This window comes from Phalacrocorax carbo, chromosome 1 (assembly GCF_963921805.1).
Source record: "Phalacrocorax carbo chromosome 1, bPhaCar2.1, whole genome shotgun sequence".
Taxonomy (NCBI): domain Eukaryota; kingdom Metazoa; phylum Chordata; class Aves; order Suliformes; family Phalacrocoracidae; genus Phalacrocorax; species Phalacrocorax carbo.
The window spans coordinates 131,438,592-131,462,210 of NC_087513.1; the positions used below are offsets into that span (position 1 = coordinate 131,438,592).

A 23,619-nucleotide genomic window follows, 5' to 3' on the forward strand; every position below is an offset into this window, starting at 1 on the left:
TACACTTCAGCCAGGCCTGAAGAGAGGTTGTTTTTATCCTCGCTGTACAAAAGCAGCTACCCTCCAGAGAGCAGAAGATTTTCTTCTGCAAACCCAGTACTCATCACTCAGCATCCTCTAAATGCCAATAGGAAAATTTACCCCACTGGCATGCAGGAGAAACGTAACAAAGTATTGTTTTTCTTGGTCAGGTTTTCACAGTTACTTCTGAAGGAAAACTTTACCATTCAGCATTTATAGGGGGAAAAAGTCTATTTTCCTGCACCTCAGTTCTTCCCAAGACCTTTGACTGCAGCAGTCATCACCTGAAATCCACTGTCTTTCTCACCCAACTCATGGATGACTAAGGCAAGGAGAAAGAAGTGTGTCTTAGCCCTGCCCCAACTCATCAATGCAAGTGGGAACAACAGCCATAAAAGTTACCTCTCTCATTCCCAATTCCCACATACAAACCCACTATCCCTCTCCTGCCTATGCCTTGCAGCGCAGGTACTTTGGGTCTCTCACTGCATCCGTTCCAGCTGAGGAAGACTTTGGTGTGACCACCCCCTACCTCTACCCAAAACCCACCTGACCTCTGCTTAGAGCTTTCCCCTGCAGGCAGTTGGATGGGCAGCCACCCACCCCCCACAAGGCCAGGGGAGAAGCTGCAAGAAGCCACAGCCGCCACCTCCTCGCTTTTGCTCAGTGTTTCAGCCTGCTTCCTCCCGTCCCTGCAGGACGGGATGCCATTTGCTGCCTCCCCATGCACCACCGGGACATCACTGCGGGTACGGAGCTGCCTGCGTGCTCGTGATTAGCAAAGCTGGCAGAAATCCTCACAGCATGAATTCATTGTGAAAACTTCTCCCACCACAGCTTGGGGCAGGTCTGGGTCATGTAGAAGAGCAAAAGGAAGGATAGGGGTTGATTAGCAAACTTTTGCTGGTATTTTCCATGGCATTCCCTTCAGTGTTCCCTGGAATTTACTATTAAAAATTAGTGTTTGCTTTTAAACTTTCACACATTATGTATTTTCAGAATAAAAATAGTTACTTGCAAATTTTTTTATTAAATACCAATTTTGCACAGAGGAATACATCTCAATTTAAGAAAAAGGTCCTACAATTATGGACTCCTGAAGGATTTAGCTTTTTATTTTACTGTTATTTGGAACCTTTTGAATATCAGCCTGAAAACATAATAAAAGACTGCGCTTCAGTATTTTGAGGATTTCTGAGGCTTAAAAATTTTCCTTTAGTTTACAATTGAAAGATGTCATTTTTAAAGTTAGTCAGAAGTCTTTTCCAAATAGCTTTCTAAATAGCTATCACCAGGGAAGAAAAAAGCAATTCAATGAATGTGTCACTGTTACAGAAGCAACGTTGCATCACGCTTATAATATTCCATTAAATAGCAGACCTTTAGAAGATGAGAAATCATTCGTTTCAATCATGAGTAAAAATATTCACCTTTGCACCAAACACTAAAAATGCCCAAACATTTAGAGGCAGTAAAAGAGGATCTTCCAGGCTTCTGCATGACATTTAGAATTATTTTATTACTATTTTAAGATTTCAAGAGTTTAAAAACATTATTTTAGGGAGAAGGAAATGTACTTTGCTTAGGCCAAAAATCTCAACGCTTGAAATTGCTGCATCCCAAGTAAAATTGTTAAAGTACAATTTTTTCACTTAATTACATTTTTTTTTAAAAAAAGCGCATTGCACTAGTGATTACTGCTAACAAGAAAAGACGTGGTGATTAAACGTTTCATGTCCTTTAATAGCTAATCTGAAGTGCTAATGAGTGTTCAAAACATGACAAAAATGTCAATTGTTACAAAGCTTCTCGCTACACTGTACAGCAATGAATAAACTGACTTTTTTGTTCTGCTTGAGTCAGAACCAGAACATCGCAGACCTGGTAGCTTAAGCACTGGTTGCACAGAGTTACTCTTTATAGGGCTTCTTTAGAGGACTCTCCAGGCATTTCATCTCACACTACCTACCGAGGAGGCCTTCTGATTTCCCTCTACTCCACACAGTCCACACTTTCGTACAAGGGCAGCCTCCAATTTCAAAAATCTAATTCTAATTAAAAACACAATATTAAAACCCCCTTGACTTCTACAGATTAACCAACCTGAAAGAGGTTTCTTTCTTAACCGCGAGAGTTTGCCGCACACTTTCTCTGGACGCCGGCCTGTCTCACGTGCCAGGTAATTTCACCCCAGTGAGCACATTAATAGTCCATGAATGCTGCAGGGAAGCATGCAGCTATGGTAAGATGCCTCCCCCCACCAGCGGTGGCTCCGCACCAGCACTGCCCCGGCACGGCCGCAGAGCTGCCATCAGCAGTGACCCCACTGCACATAGGCTGACTGTGCCTGCACGTCAGGAGCTTGGCATCCACACCAGTAACTGCACAACCATGGGCCAAAGCAAGAGCCAGGGAAGACTTTCCTTTGGTCCCACTACCAAAAGCATAAAGCGTATCCACCTGCTCTTCCTTCTGATCTGCCTTGGCGTGCGGTAAATGCCATAAGCATTTTTCATAATATGTTACCATTATGAACTGAAAAAAAATGGTGCCTAATTTGTTCCAGACATGTTACATCAGTTACTTCAGTTTTCTACAATTTCTATGTTAGAATGTTTTCGCTTCTTTTCCTAAGAGGCTTGATATTTTAATATCATCAGTTCTCTTATGCAAACTCAAAACCAGAAAAGGCTTAGTCTTGAACTGTAAGATGATGTAATTTCAAATTTTCCTTGAGAAAGTCCATAAATAGTCTTGAAAGCGTTCCTTGAAACACCATCACAAATACTGGTACAAATAGAAGCTAGAGGTTACAAGAATGTCAACATTTACTGTGACTTTATTAATATTGAGTACTCTCCAGGATCTGTGCTAGTTTTCACTGAGATAGAGCTAATTTTCTTCAGAGGTGTTAGTATGGGACTATGTTTTGGATTTGTGCTGAAAACAGTGTTGATGACACAGGGATGTCTTCGTTACTGCTGAGCAGTGCTTACAGAGAGCCAAGGCCTTTCCTGCTCCTCACCCCACCCCACCAGCGAGTGGGCTGGGGGTGCACAAGGAGCTGGGAGGGGACACAGCCAGGACAGCTGACCCCAACTGACCAAAGGGATATCCCACACCATATGGCGTCATGCTCAGCATGTAAAGGTGGGGGAAGAAGAAGGAAGAGGGGGGACATTTGGAGTGATGGTGGTTGTCTTCCCAAGTCACTGTTATGCATGATGGAGCCCTGCTTTCCTGGAGATGGCTGAGCACCTGCCTGCCCATGGGAAGTGAATGAATTCCTTGTTTTGCTTTGCTTGTGTGTGTGTGGCTTTTGCTTTACCTATTGAACTGCCTTTATCTCAACTCACAAGTTTTCTCACTTTTACCCTTCCGATTCTCTCCCCCATCCCACTGAGGGAGAGTGAGCGAGTGGCTGCGTGGTACTTGGTTGCCAGCTGGGGTTAAACCACAACAGGACCCCAACTGATACTTTGAGCTCATTTTAACACATGAACATACTATACAGGCTCACCAAATGATCTATTAATCTTATCTGTAGAGCACTTAAAAAAAAAAATCTTTAAAGTCCTGTTATGTCCTGACCAGTAACCAGTAAGTTACTTAATTGGTAACTTACTAAGCAAAATGTACTGAAGCCCCTCACACCCTTGTAACAAATGGTATGCAGATCCAGCTCATATCCACAGCAACACCATGTATCAGTACTTCATCAAAGCACTGATATTTCTCATGCAGCTTCAAGGATCTTCTGAAATAGATTTTGATGGTGTATTTGTTTATTTGTCATTAGCACAAATTTATTTTGTAGTGTCTTGCTTATTGTAACTGATAAGCACTGAGCAAGATCAAAGCAGACCTACAGTTTATAGCAGGCAGGAATTTAACGCTGAAGCGTTTCCTATGGCCCAAAATAATTTAATCAGATAACCTATATGAAACAAAAAACTTGCAGTACTCCTCTTCTAGTCATATATTGCCTCCCTCTTTGCACATATGATGAACTAGATTATACAGGGCTTACATTTTACAGAGCCTAAGACAACAGGCATCCATCCAGTTGGTTTCCAGCACCAAGCCTCTCCCAAAATACTGTGTTAGGAATTACAAACACTCTCTACCCGCCTACATTCAGTCAGAATGACAGTGAACCAGATGGCAAATTGTCATGGCTTCTACTGCACAGCCAGATGTATGTGCAATTATCATTTGGTTACCAGACCTCTCCCTCCAAATAACCTACGCAATGATTCCTTTCACCTTTTCTGTTGTGCCATCCAGGCTGTGACGTCCTTGTTGAATGATTCTCTACTGAGGTATAAAGAAAGGTGCCTACTTAAGCCCCTCTCCATCCCTTCCTTTTGGGGAGGTGGGGCTAGTTGGTCTTCATTTTTAAGAGTCCTGTATCTGCAAAAACAACCCAGCTTGCTTGGTCAATAGGCTCATCACCAATAATATACTGAAGAGAAGCCTAATTTGTGAAATTTTCAGCCACTAATAATGACTTTTTCCTTTTTCAGTGTGCTACAGAATCTGCACCAGCATGACCACTGAAGAATTTGTCAAGGGACTGCTTGACAGCTGGGACAAAAGTTAATGGGGTTGTTAATCCTCAGTCCACCCCACAGCTTTTGGAATAAGAAAAAGATAGGAGGAAAAGCAAGGTACATATGATTTGTTTAGAAGATGGCTCCATCTCAACAGCCGGCTTCCCAGCTGGGTGAAGTTCCTCAGACCTCCAGGTCTCAAATAGGGAGTGACAGGCGGCATGGCAGTCTTCAAGTCCCACCTGTGCACACTCAGATATGCGTGGAAGAAATCAAAGCACTTCAACAAGGAGACCACTGGAAAAACATACAAAGGTTCAAATAATCTGAAGGGCATCAGCCAACACTGAGTGCCTACGGAAGTACAGACAATACTGCCTCTTCACTTAGAAAAGACATTTTTACTGCCTGACAGCTTTTAAAAAGGTTGCTAGCAAAGGCATACTGTGTTGTAATGATTTCTTTATTTAAAACATGTTCCCAAGCTTTATGTATTAAACTAAATGCTGCTCAACTTAGCCTTGCCATAAAGCTGAGGCATTTACACATGCGGAACAAACTGTACCTTAAGACGCTAAAAGAGACTGAAAATATTTTCTGTGTTAATGATTAACAAATCTTTGTATTCTCCAATATGTAAAATGCCTTAATGCCTTATTATTTCTAAGTTATATAAGTCCAAGAAAGCGGCATCATACAAAACCAGCATCAACAAGAAATTAATCTGTCAAAGAGCAAACTATTTCTGCCCACCAAACAGGATACATGGAGAGTAATATGGAGTGGTTTTAATTAGCTGGGCATATAAAGCTGTTAGAAGACAAATTTCTTTCATTAAAAAAAGCAGCCAGTCAGTTAGAAATGCTTCAGTGCACTTAAAGTAGAGATGACACAGGGCATTTAACCTTCTCCCTCCTCCCGTAATGAGGAGGAGCCAGAGGACTCGCAGTGCAGTGGGTGATGGGCAGCCTCTTTACCTGCCGCTGAAACACTGGCAACTCCCAAGTAATGTGAACAGTACCGAGCGACCAGCAGCACGTGGGAAAAAAACCAGACGTATAAAGAACCATCTTCTGTAATTTTGTTCAGACACCTGGGATAAGAGTTTCTTACAAAAATGAAATGTAGGGTTTTTAAGGCCTTCCAGCATTGAGTACAGAAGTTTTGTGTGTCAGCCAAAATGGTGCCGCTGGCAGTCTGATAGCCACAGCAATATGCTGTTACTTTGCAAAATGGCTACTTAGTTTCAGCACCGGGTACTACAGGTTTTGCTACTGGGTAAGCATCCTTGTATTACGGAGTACAGGTAATTTTCTTCATTACTTGTTTGGTTTTGTTTTTCTTTTCTTTCATTAATCTTAGTGAAACACTTGCTTATTAGCAAAGGCAATTTCTCTTTCCCAGGATTACATCTCATACTACATAGCTCCTGAGTCAAGCACTTAATTCATACATGCACTTTCAAAAATGTTACAAATATAACTTAGAAAAAAAAGAAAAAAAGAATTTAATGTAAAACAGAAGTGACTGAGAATATGTGTGTACGCATAGTATGCTTTTTTTCTCCTTTCCACTTAGAATCATAGAATCATGGAATGTCCTGAGTTGGAAGGGACCCAGAAAGATCATCAAGTCCAACTCCTGTCCCTGCACAGGACAACCCCAAATTTACACTTAAATTACTCTGCTTTCCACATCATACATTTGTACCCCAACATACTGTTCCCACTTCCCCCCCTTGCTTGGGGCTAGAGGTGCACCCCAAGGAAGCGCTACGCCAGCTCCTCCTTCTCCCACAGGGGCCAGGGGACACATCAGAAACATTGATGAAAAACCCACTCCACAGATTATTAACAGAGGAGTTACTCTGCCCAGGCCCACAGAGAGGCTCGTGCACTTAAAGACAGAATTTAGATGCCTGAATTTAAGACCACAGTCATGAAAAGCCACTCTTAATCTTTCAGGACGTGATTACAGACAGTTTTGTCTGATCAAATTAGGATGGAGACAGACCCATCCTTACCTCCAAATCCTGTTCTTGCCAATGCCACCCCAGGCACACCAGCCCCACGCACGCGTGCGCGTGCACACGTACACACGCACCAACCAGGATGCTCAAGTTATTTAGAAGCACAGGGAACCTTATGCTCCAAGCCTTTGTTCCCAGGAGTTTTAAAAGATTCTGGATAAAATGAAGAAGAAAATAGAGAGACAGTCCTGAAAGCAAAGCTGGGAATCCAGGACTCCCCCTTGCAGCTAAATGGGGATTTGATGGACAGCAGTTTCTTATTTTTAATGTGGTTTTGGGAACAGAGATTACAAGATATCGTATGAATGTTGGATTGTTCCCCTTCAGTTCAAAACAAGTCATTGTTCCGGGATGGGAAACTGTGGTTTCTCAAAAGACAAACATCCCTTCTTGCTTCTTTCATTAGACTGGCAAAAGCAAATTTAATTCAAATTAAGAAAATTCATAGTCAAACAGATCCACTGGAGAAAAACAATTGATATTTATGTGCTGTTGCCACTTTGCACTCATTACAGGGGCTAATGTTTTGCAAGACACATCTTTTAAACCTTACTAAGCTTATTATTTACTATCTCCTGACAAGTGTGACTTCATTTCAAGAGCTGGCACACATCCCATTGTGAGAATCTAAACTTTAATAACTTATCCTAATTAAATATGCACATTTAATGCTAAAAACAAAAGCTAAAATGCAAAACAAAACAAAAAACATTCATTTGACTAAACAAAGCAATTGGATTAGAGCACACAGAGCAAACTTAAATAAAGTCACATATGCCACAGCAAAAAGTCATTAAGGGAAGGGAGAAAAAAAAAAGGGGGGGGGGGAGACACCAAACCAAACCAGGCAGACAACTCCTTATAGCTGGCCTTATCCAACCTCTCTGAACTCCTAACTAGTTTACTTCCCATCTGTCATATGATAATAACATTAAAGGGAGCACATTTAAGAAGTCATCAAAAGTTCATTCAAGTCAATTGCTCTTATGGTGCTTGATTACATGAAAGAAGGTTGCATTCTTCTAGAGGAGCTACGTGGATTCATTTTTCTCAACACCAGTGGCTGATTTTTACCATTAAACCATTTACAATTTATCATTTTGTGCTGTTCCACAGTGACAGAAAGATTCTAACATAGTAAGCAGTAAACAAATGACCTCTTGAGATTTAAATACGTAGCCATGCCACTAAAAAGCTATTTCTATTTGCTCATGTTTAAATTACTGTAATCTAGAAGCCATTTTTTTCCAGGGAGTACAGTCATAACATTTGACATTAGTGAGATGTTCTGAACTCAAAAACTTTGAGCTACAACTTTGTGGACTGCCATAACACTTTCAAAGACTATCAAAAGAAAAGTAACTTAGATAAATTCATACTTTTAGAAACAATTTTATCACCGATTGAAACTAAATCCCAACACACATAAATCTTTTCCTTCAGTAGTCTCATTTTAATTCTTTCTTGAGGTGAATTTTGATTTAGTAAGATTTATCAAAACAGTATTCTACAGGAAACTCCTTATAGTATTTGAGAGCCCTAAATGAGAGGGCAAAGGCTTAAGATTTAGAGTTTTAGTTCTTAGGATAAATGCAAGTCAATTACCTTGTACATATATTGCAATTACAAACATATACAAAGTGAAGAAATCTAATGAAATGACAAGACAACATTACAATCCCTAGGTGTTATTTAATTTTGACCGTTAGTTGAATTAATTTCACACATATGAAATTCAATGACCATATTCATTTTTCCTTTGGATCTAAAATGTCACCATTCTCACCACAGCCCGCAATATATTAAAGACTGAAAACCAAATGTCATCTAAAGTAAGGGTCTTTTAACTTAATTTTTTTTATATAAGGGACTGGGCAGCAAAGTTTTTATTCTGCTTTACCTTCTTTTCAACTAGGAGTCAAATTTTGGGTTAGTTTTTGGTTTTTTTAAGGAATGCATCACATAGCAAAGTTATATTTTCAGTTGTGCTGTTACACAGACAGCACTCATTCCACTAAAGAGAAGTTTGCGCAGATTTGCAGAGGTGAAAAACATTCAGGACACAGTATGCTGCAAACTCAAGCCCCTGTTCCACAATCCCTGGCATTCAGACGCCCAGGCATCCACCTACAGCACGCCATCACACCCTGCTTCAGAAAGCACCATCCCAGGAAGACAGATAAAACTCTATGATCTGATAACGCCACCAGAAGCACTGAGTAATTGTCCAGTGTGTTCAGGTTTACTCATTCATATCTCATTAGCGTTAGTTACCTAGGTCAGTGCGGCTTAAAGTGAGGTGAAGGACAATGGTTAGGATGAAAGAGATAAACTAGATGATGTCCAAATAAGTAACAGAAAAGGGTTGTATTGAACAAGACAGAACACACAATGAATCAGTGAGCTCCTTTCAAACTAACTTTGTAAACTTTTAGTAATTGAAATTACCTTTAGCCTTCCACAATGTATTTCATCTTTTATTCATCTAGCAAATGCTACATAGTATGTGGGGTATATTTTCATAGAAAAGTGATTTTTTGTCTTGCACCAAATGTTTTGTTTCTCCCAAGACCTTGGGCTGCTAAGCTGGTAAGACCATTTGCAAATTCTGATATTCCATCAGGGAGATGGCTAGTGCTCCTTCATTAGCTTCGCCACAACTGTTCAGCTGTCTTATTCAAGCCAAGGCAGTTACCAGGAACACCAAAACCTTTATTTAAAAAGAAAAAAAAAACCACAAGGAAACATGCTATTCTGAGGAATACAGAAGCTTCATGGCTGTGTATGCACAATTTTACTTTCTATAGTTGCTAAGAGAAGCTTCATCATAACTCACGCAGGCATTCAAATGCTATGCCAGTAATGTAATTTGCTAAAGCAGATGTTTAAAACAATCCTTTGAAGGCTATGAAATATCCAGTCCTTTTAAAAAATGAATTTGTTTGCTCTCAGGGAGTCCTGTCGTATACCTAACTTTCTTCTTTTTCCAATGATAAACAGTCCCCCTTCCTTCAGACATTCAGATGGACACTTATATGGAAATGTCTTACGTGCACTGATTGTGCTCCCAGGCTGAACCTCTCTCTCAAATCCACACACAGAGCATGACAAATTATTCACACTGCACTGTGCTCTTGGACTCAATTATCCGGGCTCCAGAAATAGGCTTTTGACCACAGACTGCATTAAACAGCTAAGAACCATATGGTTTAAAACATACAATGAAATAATGGCTAAAGTAGTGAAAACTACATTTGATTTTGAAGTCCAGTACCCAACAGTGAAATTACTGATCACAGGTATTTTCAAGAGGACTTGTGGGGCACAACACTCAAGACTATACTAAAAAGCATAAAGAGAAATTTAAGAAGCAATAAGCCTCCACACTCTAGTTTAAACTAACATATAGTTAGTTTTATTTTAAAATATTTGAAGACCACAATAGTAGAAAATTAAATATGTGCAATAAACACCTCCCTGAAAAGCAGTAATGACCGCTTCATCACTGTGCACTTACAGAAAGTTTTGGAAACAAGCAGAAGCAGACTACAAAAACAAAAACACACTCACAGATTTGGGTTTTTTTTTTTCATATTAGCTCTAATAAAACAAAGTCTACCAAAAAGACCCATACTTGACCTCTGAAAAAGAACAGAGACAAAGGGCATGTGCTTTGACAATATTGTCTTTATTTGACAATAAAGCAAAAATAAACAAGGCAGCCAGAAATCAACCAGTGCTGGACACTCAAGAAGGATATTTTGGATATTTCACTCCATACTTAAGTCACACTTTAATCAGACTAAGACAAGAAGGAAATTTTTATTTGATTGGTGTTTAAAAGGTATACACAAAGCAGGACAAGTGTGAATTCACAACAGTTGACTGTATACAAGGTAAGTTATTTTTTCAGAGAGCAACTCCTACAGCGCATTCAACAGGTCCCTCAACTACTATTTCTTGAATATCTAAAACAAAACAAGGACAAGAATGGCACTGCACCTTGCAAATCTGATGAAATATAGTCAAAATATCAAATGTGTGAAAGCAACCAAGAAAACTACAAAGCAGCTGAAGAAAGTAAGGAAGGCACATGTCAGTCATGGATACCAGTGAGGGGAGTCCAGTTACAGAGACTTTAATTATTAACAGGGAATTTAATCAGGGTATGAGAGATAACTTTCCCACTATTATGAAGAATGCCAGTGAGCCTTCAGCAACCGCACCGAGCCATGATTTCAGGTTCATCTCTCTAAAAACATTAAGGTCTCTAGTCCTTCTCAAGAAGGGTTTCAGTGTTGACTCAGAGGGAAGAATGCCCTCTAGTGAATTACTCAGACAACACTGGTATGTCCCACCTATATCTACCTGGCCTCATTATGCAGAGGAAAGTTTTCTTCACCTTCTTACTAACATGAAGACTATCAGGAGAGAAGGGAAAGAGAAAAGGAAGGGAGGTCAGGGAAGAAGAATCTATTTTAAAATAGGTCATTTATAGCTGTAGCTATTGGCAACTGGTGGATGTGGCCAAACTAAAAATAAATTCTACACTTCAACAGAAACAGTAATATTATGAACTTCTCTACGGCCAACAATCATCCTCTGTGGGAGGCAACAGCCCTTTAGAGGTGACCTAGCCAGCTGCTTAGCAGTATCCATGGGTATGTTCAGCCTTCCAAACACAAGAGGGCCAAGGAGAAGGTGGCAGCATTGCCCTGTCTCATACACACCCTTAGCTCCCACTCCAGCACTCCTCCAGACCATTTTGGCCACCATGCACAGGAAGATTTCAGTGCACCAGTGGTACTAGACCAAGTGGCACAGGCATAGCCCCATCAGTGATATCTGAAGTTATGTGAAAATGGCTTATATGCTTGTGCAGCTCAGCTGGACATCCACTGACAACCCACAGCGGACACCAGTAAAATCCTAGCAGAGAAGTCTCCACAGCATTCACAATCTAAAATTCAGCATTACCGAATAAAGAGCCTGTTCCACTTAAATCAATGGCTGTTTAATGCTGATGTGAGTCTTAAACCATTTATTAAAAAAAGCTACTTGAACCTTTAATTTAAAGGCTCAATTAATTCTCATCAACTTTTTGCCCTCTTCTTCACATAACAGAAAAGGTATAATACAAAAGTACAGCACTTTGCATCCCACTATATTAAAATAATACACTTCAGCTGAACATAGTTTAATTACAGCTTACGCTGATACACTCACTTATTAATTAACTGTTTACTTGGCAATTCCCACCATATGGTACTGTAGCAGATGTTAATCACGTAAGGCCAAACACTTTGAAATTACTGTTTTAGGCACTTCATCTGAGGTACCAAGTGCCCTAAATTTCTACTTAAAAGATAAACTGGAAATGCTGAGCACCCTACAAGACCACACTCAGAGTTATCTTCTCAAAGATAATATTATTTGGCAGATGAGCAGAACAAAAAGAGCTAGATTTTCAAGCCTCCAGTGCTTTCAGATGACTTGATATAGATAGTGCTGAATTCCCTTTGCATAAAGGAAATGCCTGCACTGGAAACCTCAAGGGAAAATTCATCTCATCTACCAGAGATCTGCTAGCCCCTATATACAGTGAGGGCAAAACGTATGTATGAGTGGATGTTCAGGGTAGCATTCCAGATCTTGGGTGCACCAGATCAGTGGACTTGCGTCTTCCAACCCTTCACCCTTCAACTGCAGGAAAGGAGCATTATCAGGAGCAGCAGATGCTTGCTCTTGGACAGTCAGCTATTTTAAAATTAAGAGCAAATGTCCTGCTAGGTCCAACTGTCCCACAACAAGAAATTAAACTCACTTGATAGGGCTGCAGGTAGGTTCACGTGTCAGTTGTTTCTTCTGCATTTTGCCTATAATATGGGCCCAATATTGGGCTCCCAAAATTTTTCTTCTTGAAAAATACAACTCATCTCGATCTCCCAACTTCACCTTTTTAGAAAAAGCAGAAGTGTTTGAAAAGCTGGAAGAAATGAATGAAGATGTGGCATTTCAGAATTTCATAACACAGCCCTTCCAGAATTGGAATTTTTTTAGTAAGATATTTGGGAACCCTTATCCTACAGCATTTGTCTTGATAACTATTCAGCCTCTAACCTAAAGTTTTAAAAGCTTCATTAAGTAAATTTTTTAAGCAATAGGTGTGACAGTAGCACAGTTTGGGTTTTTTTTGAATCTAGAACTCTAAAGCTGTGTTACTCTGCTAAAGGTAAGGGCTTGCTACAGGTGATCATTAATACAGCTATCCTATTAATTTAATTAGGAAATGGTAACTTCCTGGAAAAAACAAAAACAAAACAAAACAAAACCACCAAAAAAAAAACCAGCAGCTACGTAGCAAGGAAGCCTGAAGAACAAGCTTTCTCCTTCTCCTGGTTGCATACCTTTGAATGCAAGCCTATACATGAAGAATTTTCTCAGGAAACAGCTTTTCCCTAATCCTCTGGAAATCAGTAACAAATATTACTACTTGACTCTGAGAAATACAGGACAACCAAATGCCACAGTAACTTTACTGAAGATTAAATGGTTATCTACACTTCTGAGGATCAGACAGAAAGGCTAGACCATTTGCCAATTTGGGTTTTACAAGATAAAACTGCATGTTTTATTATTGTTGGAGCATTAAAAGACAACTACTTGCAAAGATTCTAAAAATATATCTGTATATGTATTTCAAAACTCTCATCTGAAAAGTGATCTGGTTTATATCGCTGCCTTGCAAAATTCTTGACACCCACTAACCAGAAAAGGCATTTGTAAACTGCTTGGTTTAATACTGCAGCGTGCAAATAAATCTGAATAAGATCAAAATATAGAGCTTCACCGAACTGCTGCAAAAGACCACTTGAGAAAACATATTGTGAGGCCATATTTAAACTAACAGATGTTTCAGAAACAGAACAATATGTTCAAACAAAATAAAGGTGTAAACGGGCAGTGTTAAAAAAGCTTCACAACTAGCACATTAATTTCGGTAGCGAGTGAGATCACCTCATCCCAGAAAGCTCCCTCCCAAAAAGATCATTGATTTAGAAATGAATTCTCACGTTATGCCTAAAATTTGGCTGCATGAGTTATTTGCAGAGTGGCTGCTTATGTAACGTTGCCTTTGCTATGGCAACACCAGGGCTGTGAGGCTTTGACACATACCAGTTGCAATCGCAGTTTCATTTTCTGCTGATAAACAATGGCAAGAGAGGTTTTCTAATCACAAACCAAGACACCCTAAAACACATCACCGTGACTGATGTGGTGGCCGTTGATACTGCTAAAACTCCCAGTGTCAGAAGGGCAAGCAAAAAGTGAGAGATCCACAGGAAAAATAAACAAGCCAAAGAGAGAGAGATCTTCCAGTACTGCTTTCCATTCACTACAGGTTTAAAGCTAAAACTAAAACTAAACTAAAGTTTAGAATAGTGCACTTTGGCTCTTGACTACCAGGCTTCATACAAAATCCCCTTCCCGAAAAGACCCCCAACCTGCCTTACTGAAACTCTTATTTCTTTCTTACAAATGGAGTAACTATCTATAAATTTTGAAGTTTGGGAGTTCATTGAAATTGAGCTCCAGCTATGGCACTATTTCATATTTTTCTACAGCTTTTCTTACTAGGCATTACAGTAAAAGTCGTAACTCCATTTAATAGCATCACTTCAAAGCTAATAGAGTACTATATGTACCCTCTGATACTGCAAAATTTCAGTTCGGTTTTCTTAGGAGAAAAAAAAAAGTTTTAATATTAACAAACTGTAAAACACTTGATCTATTCCACATATGGCACTTAGCAATGACTATTCCAGTTGATGACTATTCTGCAGCTCATCAGTCATCTACACAATCTTCACAACGAACTGAAGTTTCAGAATCCAAGTATTTTTCGTCCTCTTAAATATCCAGCCTTTGTTTCCCTGAGACAACTCAGCCTTTTACACCTTATTTCTAATACTCACATTTGTTAAGGGTGCTACCAAAAGCAATATGAACAGAAGTAGCCTAAGAAAGCACCTTTAATTCAATAAAACATTGAAAACCAAAAAGACTGACAAAATTGAAAGCCCAGTGCAAGCACACCTCTTCTCTACCATAAGGCAGATGCTCACAGGCGTCTATGGCACCACAGTCCAGCCTATGCTCCAGAAAAATCTCTATCCTAAACTCTGTCCATAACACAGTCTTCTTCAGAGAAAGCCAAGGCAAAAAATGAGGTAGGTCTGATAGTGACCCTGAATACAGGAGTCATCCTTACTGTTTCTAAGACTCAAATCCATTTGCTAGATCCCAGCGCTGCGAGAGGGTTTGTGCCTTCGATGATGAGCTCCCCTCTTGCTACCTAATGGTTCCAGAACTGCAGCAGGACCTGGGTGTTGCCACAGAAGTCCTAGGGCTCTGCATGTGCAGGAACAGGAGTAAAAGGATCCCCTTAGAAACATTTTTTAATCATTATTACGTATTAGTCTTTTGTTTCAGAGCATTCCCACAAACTCTTGCATTTTCTTGACAAATAGCACATAATTCCTGATCCATCAAGTGGAGAACAATTATTGGCAGCCCATGACGACTCCATGCAAACGCACACGCTACTGAAAACAGACATGAACTTCTGTACGTGAAGAGCAGACAGACACTGAGTTCTCAAATCCATGTAACAGTCAGTCATCCAAATGGGGAACTTTGGCACTCTGCTTTTGCTTTGCTAGCAAATTCATGTTTCTCCTTCTCTTCCGTCAGTCCTAAATATTTACATTCTTCTAAATGCTGGTAGGGCACATTTCATAGAGGTAAAAAGCCCCCGTTCTTTAGCATTAGAAGTCTTTAGAGCAACCTCGTGACTCAGATGTCAGCTTCTTCAGTATGGCTACCATTAGAACAGTTTAAGCTGTATGAGCTTAGTATAATCTCTATAAGCAGTTATTCTGCAAACAAAAAATAAATATTTAAGCTTTGTTAGAAAAAGTAATATTGATTTTTCCAGGTAGATTGTCTTTTTGAACAGATTATGCTATTGAGAGACTGGTACTGAATTAAAACTAGAATATCGTTAACAGCAGCAAGTCCTTATCAAACTACAGCCATTATAAATAACCTCAGAAAAAAGAAGTTAAATTACAAGACTCAGTTAAAAGCATCCTGATGTTTGGAAAGCAACTGCACGTCTTGAGTCTTCTCAGCACCTCAGAAATCTAAAACACATTGACATGTTCCCTTCCTGACTCAGTGAAAGCCATGACGTTTGACGGCGCTTGCCTATGCAATGTGTCAATGTCTTGCAACGCAGCAGTGGAATCCACACGTGTCCTGCAAAGGGGAGGCAGAGGAGGTGATTGACACAGCTGCAGCTCACTGATCCATGCAGGGCCTTTAAAATTAGTACTAAATAGATGAAAAGCAAAATAATACACAGTTTGAATCAATTTAAATATTCATTTTATCCTCCACATACAATGTGCCATCCTGTGGGAGAGATGAGCTAATCCATCTGCTCTTTTTTCAGCTCTATGACAGTTAATCTTCTGTCAGTGGGTTCATTTTAAGCCATACAAAGACTCACATGCTGACACAGGCTCTGCTCATTTTGTCCTTTCCATTTGCAAAGTTTTAACCAGTACTTTGGTCCACAACTTATTAATGTACACATTTTCGTAGGTCGAAATTTAGGTGGTCACTGCTTTGCATAACCAGTTCCAGGTACAACTCTCTGTCTCAGCAGCGTTAAGAGTCCATAGGCTGTTAAAGGATCCATAGACCAACCATGTATATCAAGGAATTAAAAAACGAGAAGACATTGGAGAGACTGTATTTATTCCATGGCCTTGAGCCTGCTCCCTATCCAGCCATCCAGACCAGAGCTCGGCACTTTTATGTAACACTTCTGAGTGGGAATACTTTCCCTGTCTTCATTTCTCATACCTTTAATATTAGACCCAATGCTTTATCACTGCCCTGAACAAAATGCCACAGAGGTAATGGCTCTTTTGCCTAAATAAAGAATTCCAGGCAGGGCCTTTTATTGCAAACATTCAGGTCATACCAGCAAGACCATCACAAAAACACTGAGAGCAATAAAATCTGAAGTGTTTCATTTCCCCTTACTTTCAGATAACTGTAAACAATGTTAAGCAGTAGGATTTTCCTTTTTCAGGAAACATTTTGCTTTGAATTTTGAAATCTATTTTGAAGAACGCTCTTTACGGAGCTGATCTGAGCAGGCATATTACATAGCAGGGCACCTACTTGAAGGAAGAGGTTAAAACCCAGTTCAGCATTTATAATTCTGTAAAATAACCCCAGTAAGTCAGCAAAATATTCTCCCATCTTGAAGTCCAATGTAATTTATGCAAACCAGACTTGACTGCTGTTAATGCAAAGACCACTAATGCACTCACCCCAAAGTTCCCACGATAAAGACACATTCATGTTTTACTCATTGAACTGTCTTGGGTACCTCTGAAAACACAGAGACTCTCAGAAATTTAAGTTGTTGCAGAGAATGTGTTTAAAGCAGTAGAAGAACATATCTTCACCTGGATGTTTCCAACACTACAAATGGTACGTGAGGAAAATGAAGTTGGTGCAGCCAAGACCGCTTGCCCTTATCCGCTACCATCCTTCCTCCAAACTCTACAACGTGTGATCCATCAGCTAGGACCAGACTTGTCCATGGCAGCTGGTCTTACTCACTTCCAGGCTCAACTTCTGAAACTATAACGGCTATCTAGGTGGTTTGCCTCAAACAGTGCTAGTCAAAGGCAGGTGCTTTATCTCTTTGCACCTCACTCTAAATGAAGGGTCATCTGTAATTCAGAATACAAAACAAAGAAATGAAAGCTTGAAGCAACATATATGTGTTTGCTCATTAAAAATGAAAGTTCTCCAGAGAAACAATCGAGCAGTCACACCAAAATAAACAGGTTAAACACTAAAAAGCAAGCTTCATAATCCAAAAAGCAGGCATGATTGCGATAACTGCTTTTTTTTATTGTGAAGTTCACATAATTAATTTTAAAGACAGATCTACAGCTCTGTGCATCAGTCACAGATTTCTAACCCCAAACCTTCATCCAGCTTCACAATTTTTAATGTTAGCATTTAGCCAGCCTGTTGTTTTTAAATAACTGATTTTATATTGATGCAATACAAAAGCAGACCATGCAGTGTTCTTCACCTGTCAATTATGAAAAGTATTTGATGTATTACATTTCTGAAGTGTTTTAAAAATGCAGTATCTGCAAATTCTTTTTTTTTTTTTCTGCATTCCCAAAATATGGGGGAGGTATCTCAGACACTGATTTGAAAAACTCCTACACAATCTTTTAATTTTTTTTAGAGGTAAAAATGTTGGAAGCTAAATAGCTGTAATAAAACATTTTGAAGTTGAACAGGGTTTGCTTTTAATAGTGATCATCTGTAGCTCCTTCAAGTTTTTTATTAACATTCACTAATTCTTTAAGATATGAAGTATCACATTATTCTTTTTTATTATGCTTATTATTCTATGGGTTAAGAATGCTTCAGAAAGAGCAAAACTATGTGTGTTACTGAATATAATTATAACTCGACAGCTATAGATGCCAGGATTGAATAACTGAAAACATATGCTATATGCCTGAAATTTTAAGGATGATGAAACTGTCACATTAGTAGCACGCAGCATGTTTTAAAGAACTCCCACAATGTAGCAGTTGTTCAAAAGTTGTACCCATCCGGTCATTCTATCTTTATAAAGATATATAATACTAGATGGTGATTTATTCAAAACACAGCTGCAGCCTAAGTTAAAGGTGCTAACAAAAAAAAAAAAACAACCGAAAAACCAAAAAACATAAACCCACCACCACCACAAAAAGACCTTTTGAAGTTACAGTGTTAAAGCCAAAGCCGTGCACGCAGAGTAACAGAAAAGCATTTCCAGAAATTCCAAATTTTATTCTCATTAGACTTTATTTGGGGGGAGGACAGGTGAGGGAGCGGGAGAAGCGAGGCAGCAGCACAAATACCCGTCAGCCCAGCGGACTCTTCCAGGCTAATGTAAATGACGGACCTTTAAATGCCGCCCCTGGGGACGGCGACCGCGGCCCTCCCCCTCACCCCCCCCGCCCCCCCCCCCCGCATGGGTGCCCTCGGCCCGGCCGGAGGAGCGGGCTGGGCCCCCTTCGCCCGGCGAGGCAGTTTCACGGGGTGGGGGGTGAGGGGGTAGCGGGGGGTGGCGGCAGCCCCGGCGCTCCCGAGGGCGCGGACCGACCCCCCCGACCCCGCCGCCTGCTGAGACCCCCCCGTGTCCCGTCCTCCCCTCCAGCCGCGGGGCGCGGTTGCAGCCCACGTTAGGTCAAACTTTTATTTCGCACCGCATCCGCCGGGAGCGGCCCGCCACGCTCCTCGCATCCCGCCGCTTGTTGGGGGCGGGGGGACGGCGGGGCGGCCCCATCGCCACACCGCGGCCGCCGCTCGGGAGCATCCCGGGCTCCCCCAGGCAGAGCCTTCCGCCCGTGTGTGTCCCCCACCGCCCCCCACCCGGCTTTATGGGCCGCCGAGGGTCGCCGGCCGCCCCCCCAATCTGCTCCCGGGGGCAGAGGGGGGAGCGCGGCTCCCCCACCGCCGACCCCCGCGCTGCTCCCTCGCCCCGGCGGCGCGGCCCCGACGGCCCCCCTCCTCCCAGCCGAACCGTGGAGGGGAGGCGGCGTGCGTGGAGGCGGGACCCCGGCGCGGGGGAAGCCGCGGAGCCCTCCCGCACCTGCGGGGATGGGGTTGGGGATGGGGTTGGGGCGGGGGTGGGGGGGGCCGGGGACACGGGGACGTGGTGGAGGGGCACCGCGCAGCCCCGGCACCGCTCCTCACCTTTCATCCAGTCAACGACTTGGCTCGGCGACCACTTGCTGACGGGCTCCATGATGAGGGCCATGGGGGGGCTCGGAGGCGCGGGGCTCGGGCGGCCGCCGCTCTCCGGGCGAGGGGCGAGGCTGTGCGGAGCGGTGGGACCGCGCTGCCCGGGGCCCCGGCGGCGGCGGCGGCGGCGGGAGGAGAGAGCCGCTAAATCCCCGCTTGCCTCCGCTCCGCTCGCTCGCTCGCTTGCTCGCTCGCCGCCTCTGTGCCTCTCTGGGGATTTCAGTGCATGTTGCCGGCTCGGCGGGGAGGAGGAGGAGGAGGAGGAGGAGGAGGAGGAGGAGGAAGGGGGAGGAGGCGGCGGCACGCTCCGACGCCTCCCGCCCCCGCGGACCCGTGGGCAGCGGCGGCGGCTCCCGGTCTCGCCGAGGGGTCGGTCCCCGGGCGGCGGAGCGGCGAGCGGCGGGGTGGCTCGGCTCGGCTCGGCTGGGCTGTGCCCGCCTGTGCCCGGCGGCTCCCGCGGCTCTCCGCGGCCGCGGCTCCCGCGCCGGTGTCTTTTTCTCCTGGCGGAAATGACGAGGCGGCTCCTGCCACCCGAAAATATCTCCAAGTGAAATGGGAAGCGACACCCGACGGCCGCCCGGGGCGGGGGGAGCGATGATGGGGGGGGGGGGGGGGGGGGGGGCCGGGATGACTCTCAAGGTGCCGCCGCGGGGGCGGGGGGGGGGAGGGCACGACACGACGGTCCTGAGGCGGCGGCAGCGCCGAGCACCTGCTCCCGCCGAGGCGGGGGGAGCCTCCGGGGGGGCCAGCCGGCGGCACCGAGCTGGCGTTTAGGGTTGGTTTGGTTGTTTTTTTTTTTTCCTCTTGAAAAAAGCATCGCTCCGTGGGCGGGAACGGTTTTTTTGGGTTGGGGTTTGGGGTTTTTGGGTTGGTTTTGTTTGTTTTGGGTTGGTTTTTTTTTTTTGAGAAAAGCCCGACTGTAAAACGGCTGCGATGGACGGTGTCGCCGGACGCCTGGAGGGAGGCGGGCGGGCAGCGCGGGTGGGGCGTCCGCCTTTGGCCGGGGTCTGTGGCGGCCCGGAGAGGAGAGGGGCTGCACCTCGTTATCTTGCCTGCCTCCCCCCGAGGGCTGCAGCAGGTGAGGTCAACCAGCAGAATGGGGGTAGGAACTGGGCAGCCTCAGGGGGGAGAGGGTGCCGCAGGGGGATCCCTTCCCCGCGCCGTCCTCCGAGTTGCACCTCCAAGGTGTTCTTGCACCAGATGCAAAAATGGCCCGTCCCTGCAGGGGACCATCATTGCTGGAGCTGTTAATCTTCTCTTCGTTGTGTCCCCCCAGGCTGCATCGTTCTGGAGGCTACCCCAAGGGGGCAATTCCCACAGACCCTGTGCCACGGTGTCTGTAGGAGTCCCTCCCAAGCTCAGAGTGGTTGCTCCTAGGATGGCCATGGGTGCTTTTCAAGCACCCTTCCTAGGAGCCTCTGCTCTGATGCAGTGGTGGCCCCCCTGGAGCTCCAGGCAGAGGCTAAATAGCACTAAAGGGTGTTTTCCTGCTAGTGAGTTGGCCAGGGCAGAGTTTTGCTTGCATTTGCATTTGCCCTGCTTCTCCTGCCAAGGCTGAGGCAACGGCCATCGAGATGTTCCCTTTGACAGTGTCGGCTACTGAACACCAGCTGCTGATGCTGACATTTAATATCTGTACATGAGAAAAAAGAGGATTCCCTCAGCCCCGAAGTGGCAATGGCAGAGGCATCCCTTTGCATGGCATGGGCAGCGACAGGAGCTCTCCCATTTCGGCCCGTGGGACTGCAGCCCTAGCCATGAGGGTCAGTAAGGCACTCACAGGGTTCGTACCACCCCTCCGTGGAGCCCCGGGAAGATCCTCCCTAGCAGCACTAGCTAGGCTTGACCCTCACTTTAAAGGTTGTACTTCTCCGTGAGAAGAAACTTCTTTTTTAGTGAAAACTGGGGCTTTGACACTGTAACTTTCCTTGACTGTGGCTCTAGACATGTGTCTCCTGTGTCACATTCCTGCCAGCACACTGGTGAGGCAGTCTGCTTCTAAAGAGGTTGCATTACCTAAAGCCACGGAAACAATAAACCTCACTTGCAAATTAAAGCTGACTTTTTCCTTATGAAAGGTTTGAAAGGTATGCAGGATCCTTACATACTGGGTTATTGTTGTTGAAAGAGCGTGTCATAATTTTAATTAGAAACCAGCAGTCTGAAAGGTTTAGAAGTAAACACCCAAGATCAGACTGAAACCTGGCATATAATTTATAACACCATTGTGCAATTCTCATTGTGCTGAAAAGTTCTTCGTAGGTGAGGAGAGGGGAAATAAGTTCTCCGAGTATATATATGAAGTCCTGTAGTTCATAATTACAGAACGCACTTAGCTCGCCAGGGTAATTTGTAGCTAGCTAGAGCAAGTTTTTCAGTAAAACACCTGTGACCCAGTACTGTCCCAGTGGTCAGTATCTATTACTTTTAAAGCCCCTTTATAGTGGTTCTAGCGAATTTATGGAAGGGTAAAAGGTGGAGCTTACTCCCCCACTTCAGTAAACAGATGTTGTGTGAGCATGGGAACTAATTACCTTTATTGTTCTTCTCACAGGACATTGCCATCTCATAAATACTGGGGTAAATCCCACTATTTTACTCAGTTCTTGTTTCAGTCTCACTGAAGATGTTGGCTTGGCTATTGTGGGGAGGGTTTGGTTCATTATGAGTGATGATAAAATTATTCAGCCATGGTATTTAACTTGGTGACCTATTACAGCAAAGAATTCTATAGTCAGGACATGTGCTACATAAAAGTATTTTTTTTAATTTGCTCTAAATTTATTGCTGCCTGATTTTATTATTGTTCTCTCTTTCTAGGGTAAGAAGTCAAAAGGAGATCTGAATGACTTTTCATGTTGACCTTCTTAAAGTGCCTCAGCCAAAATGCCTTAACCAAAGTCTTTTGTCTGTTTTCATCTTTTGGTTTAGTGGCCCTCATCTTGCTGTCACACCTGCATGAGTCAGGCCTTTTATGTAAAGCGTATGGGACAGAAGCGTATGGGCTTCTGCACAGACGCTGAACTGCAGGTTTATGTCCTAAGTCATCTTTTATAATTATTTTGGTCCATATAGTGCATTAAAAATTACTGTGTTTAAAAAATATATATATGTCCTTGTTAGGTAAGCCTCGATTTATTAGGTAGTAAATGTAAAAGTAAGTACGCAGTAAAATTTAATATTGAAAGAAAAACAAAAAGAACAGGAATGAGTTTATAACTGAAGTACAAGGCTGAACCCAGCAGTATAGACTATATATCTGCTTAAATATCCATCCTCTTAACACCCATGGATGTGGATGGACAGCTCCAGCAGATAAGTTTGGGCACACACACCTCCCGGATCAGCACCTCAGCCTGCAAGCTCGCAGGAGAAGCTGTTGCCTTTCTGTCGTGGTACATTGTCAAAACCAAAACTCCCTAGAGTTTGACTGGCAATCATAACTGCTACAGCAATACAAATTGTAAATAATGGCAGTAAATAGTTCAAGTAAGTCTAATAATATGCTTTTTGTGCCTATTTAATAAATAGGACAGCTCCTGAAGTAGAGCATTGCTCAGTCTGAGTAATGGTGGCAGAATTAGATCCAAGCTCTAACACTGGTACATTGACTGGGTATATAAAGCCAGGCCCTACAATGGGTACCAGTGACGGATATAAGCATAACTGTGGATTCCCCAGAAACTGCACAGATTTTCTGCTAGGATCTTTAGAAGACACACAAGGTGCTCAGCAATGAGAAGTTGAAATCTTGCCCTGAAGATGTGAAAAGGAATTTACCTCTCAAAAGATGGTGTTTCTCATGCTGGGTATTAAAGCCAATTCTTCTAGAGGAAGGAAGATGAAAACAAGATGAGGTGAACTAACAGTAACTAAAGCTGAGGTCTGGTAAACCCAGTTGGATTAAAAACACGAAGTGAAAAAGCTGATACTTTCTTCAAGGTAAAAAAGCTTGTTTGTGTTTTGCTAAGAAATAAATTCCTGATTTTTACAAGCGAGGCTTTATTTGATGAGAATTGAACTCTTCCATCAGTATTAGCTCATGCTACAAATATCTGCTTTGGATGCTGTATCCACGTTACTAGAGAGTATTTTATTCCACAGCTTGGG

General features: G+C 42.9%; 1 protein-coding gene across 6 annotated transcripts in view; it reads right to left on the bottom strand.

The window, feature by feature from the left end:
* Positions 1 to 20,033, bottom strand: part of CNKSR2 (connector enhancer of kinase suppressor of Ras 2) — a 225,188-nt gene extending 205,155 nt beyond the window's left edge. For 2 of the 6 annotated variants that reach the window (XM_064474359.1, XM_064474335.1), the window contains exon 1: positions 19,462 to 20,031. In XM_064474359.1, the coding sequence (XP_064330429.1) occupies positions 19,462 to 19,525 (64 nt within the window). In that variant the 5' untranslated portion in view covers positions 19,526 to 20,031. Of the gene's footprint in view, positions 1 to 19,461 lie in introns of all 6 variants that reach the window. The other 4 variants (XM_064474369.1, XM_064474378.1, XM_064474342.1 and 1 more) reach the window with 3 other exon arrangements.
* Between the last annotated feature and the right edge of the window lie 3,586 nt (positions 20,034 to 23,619).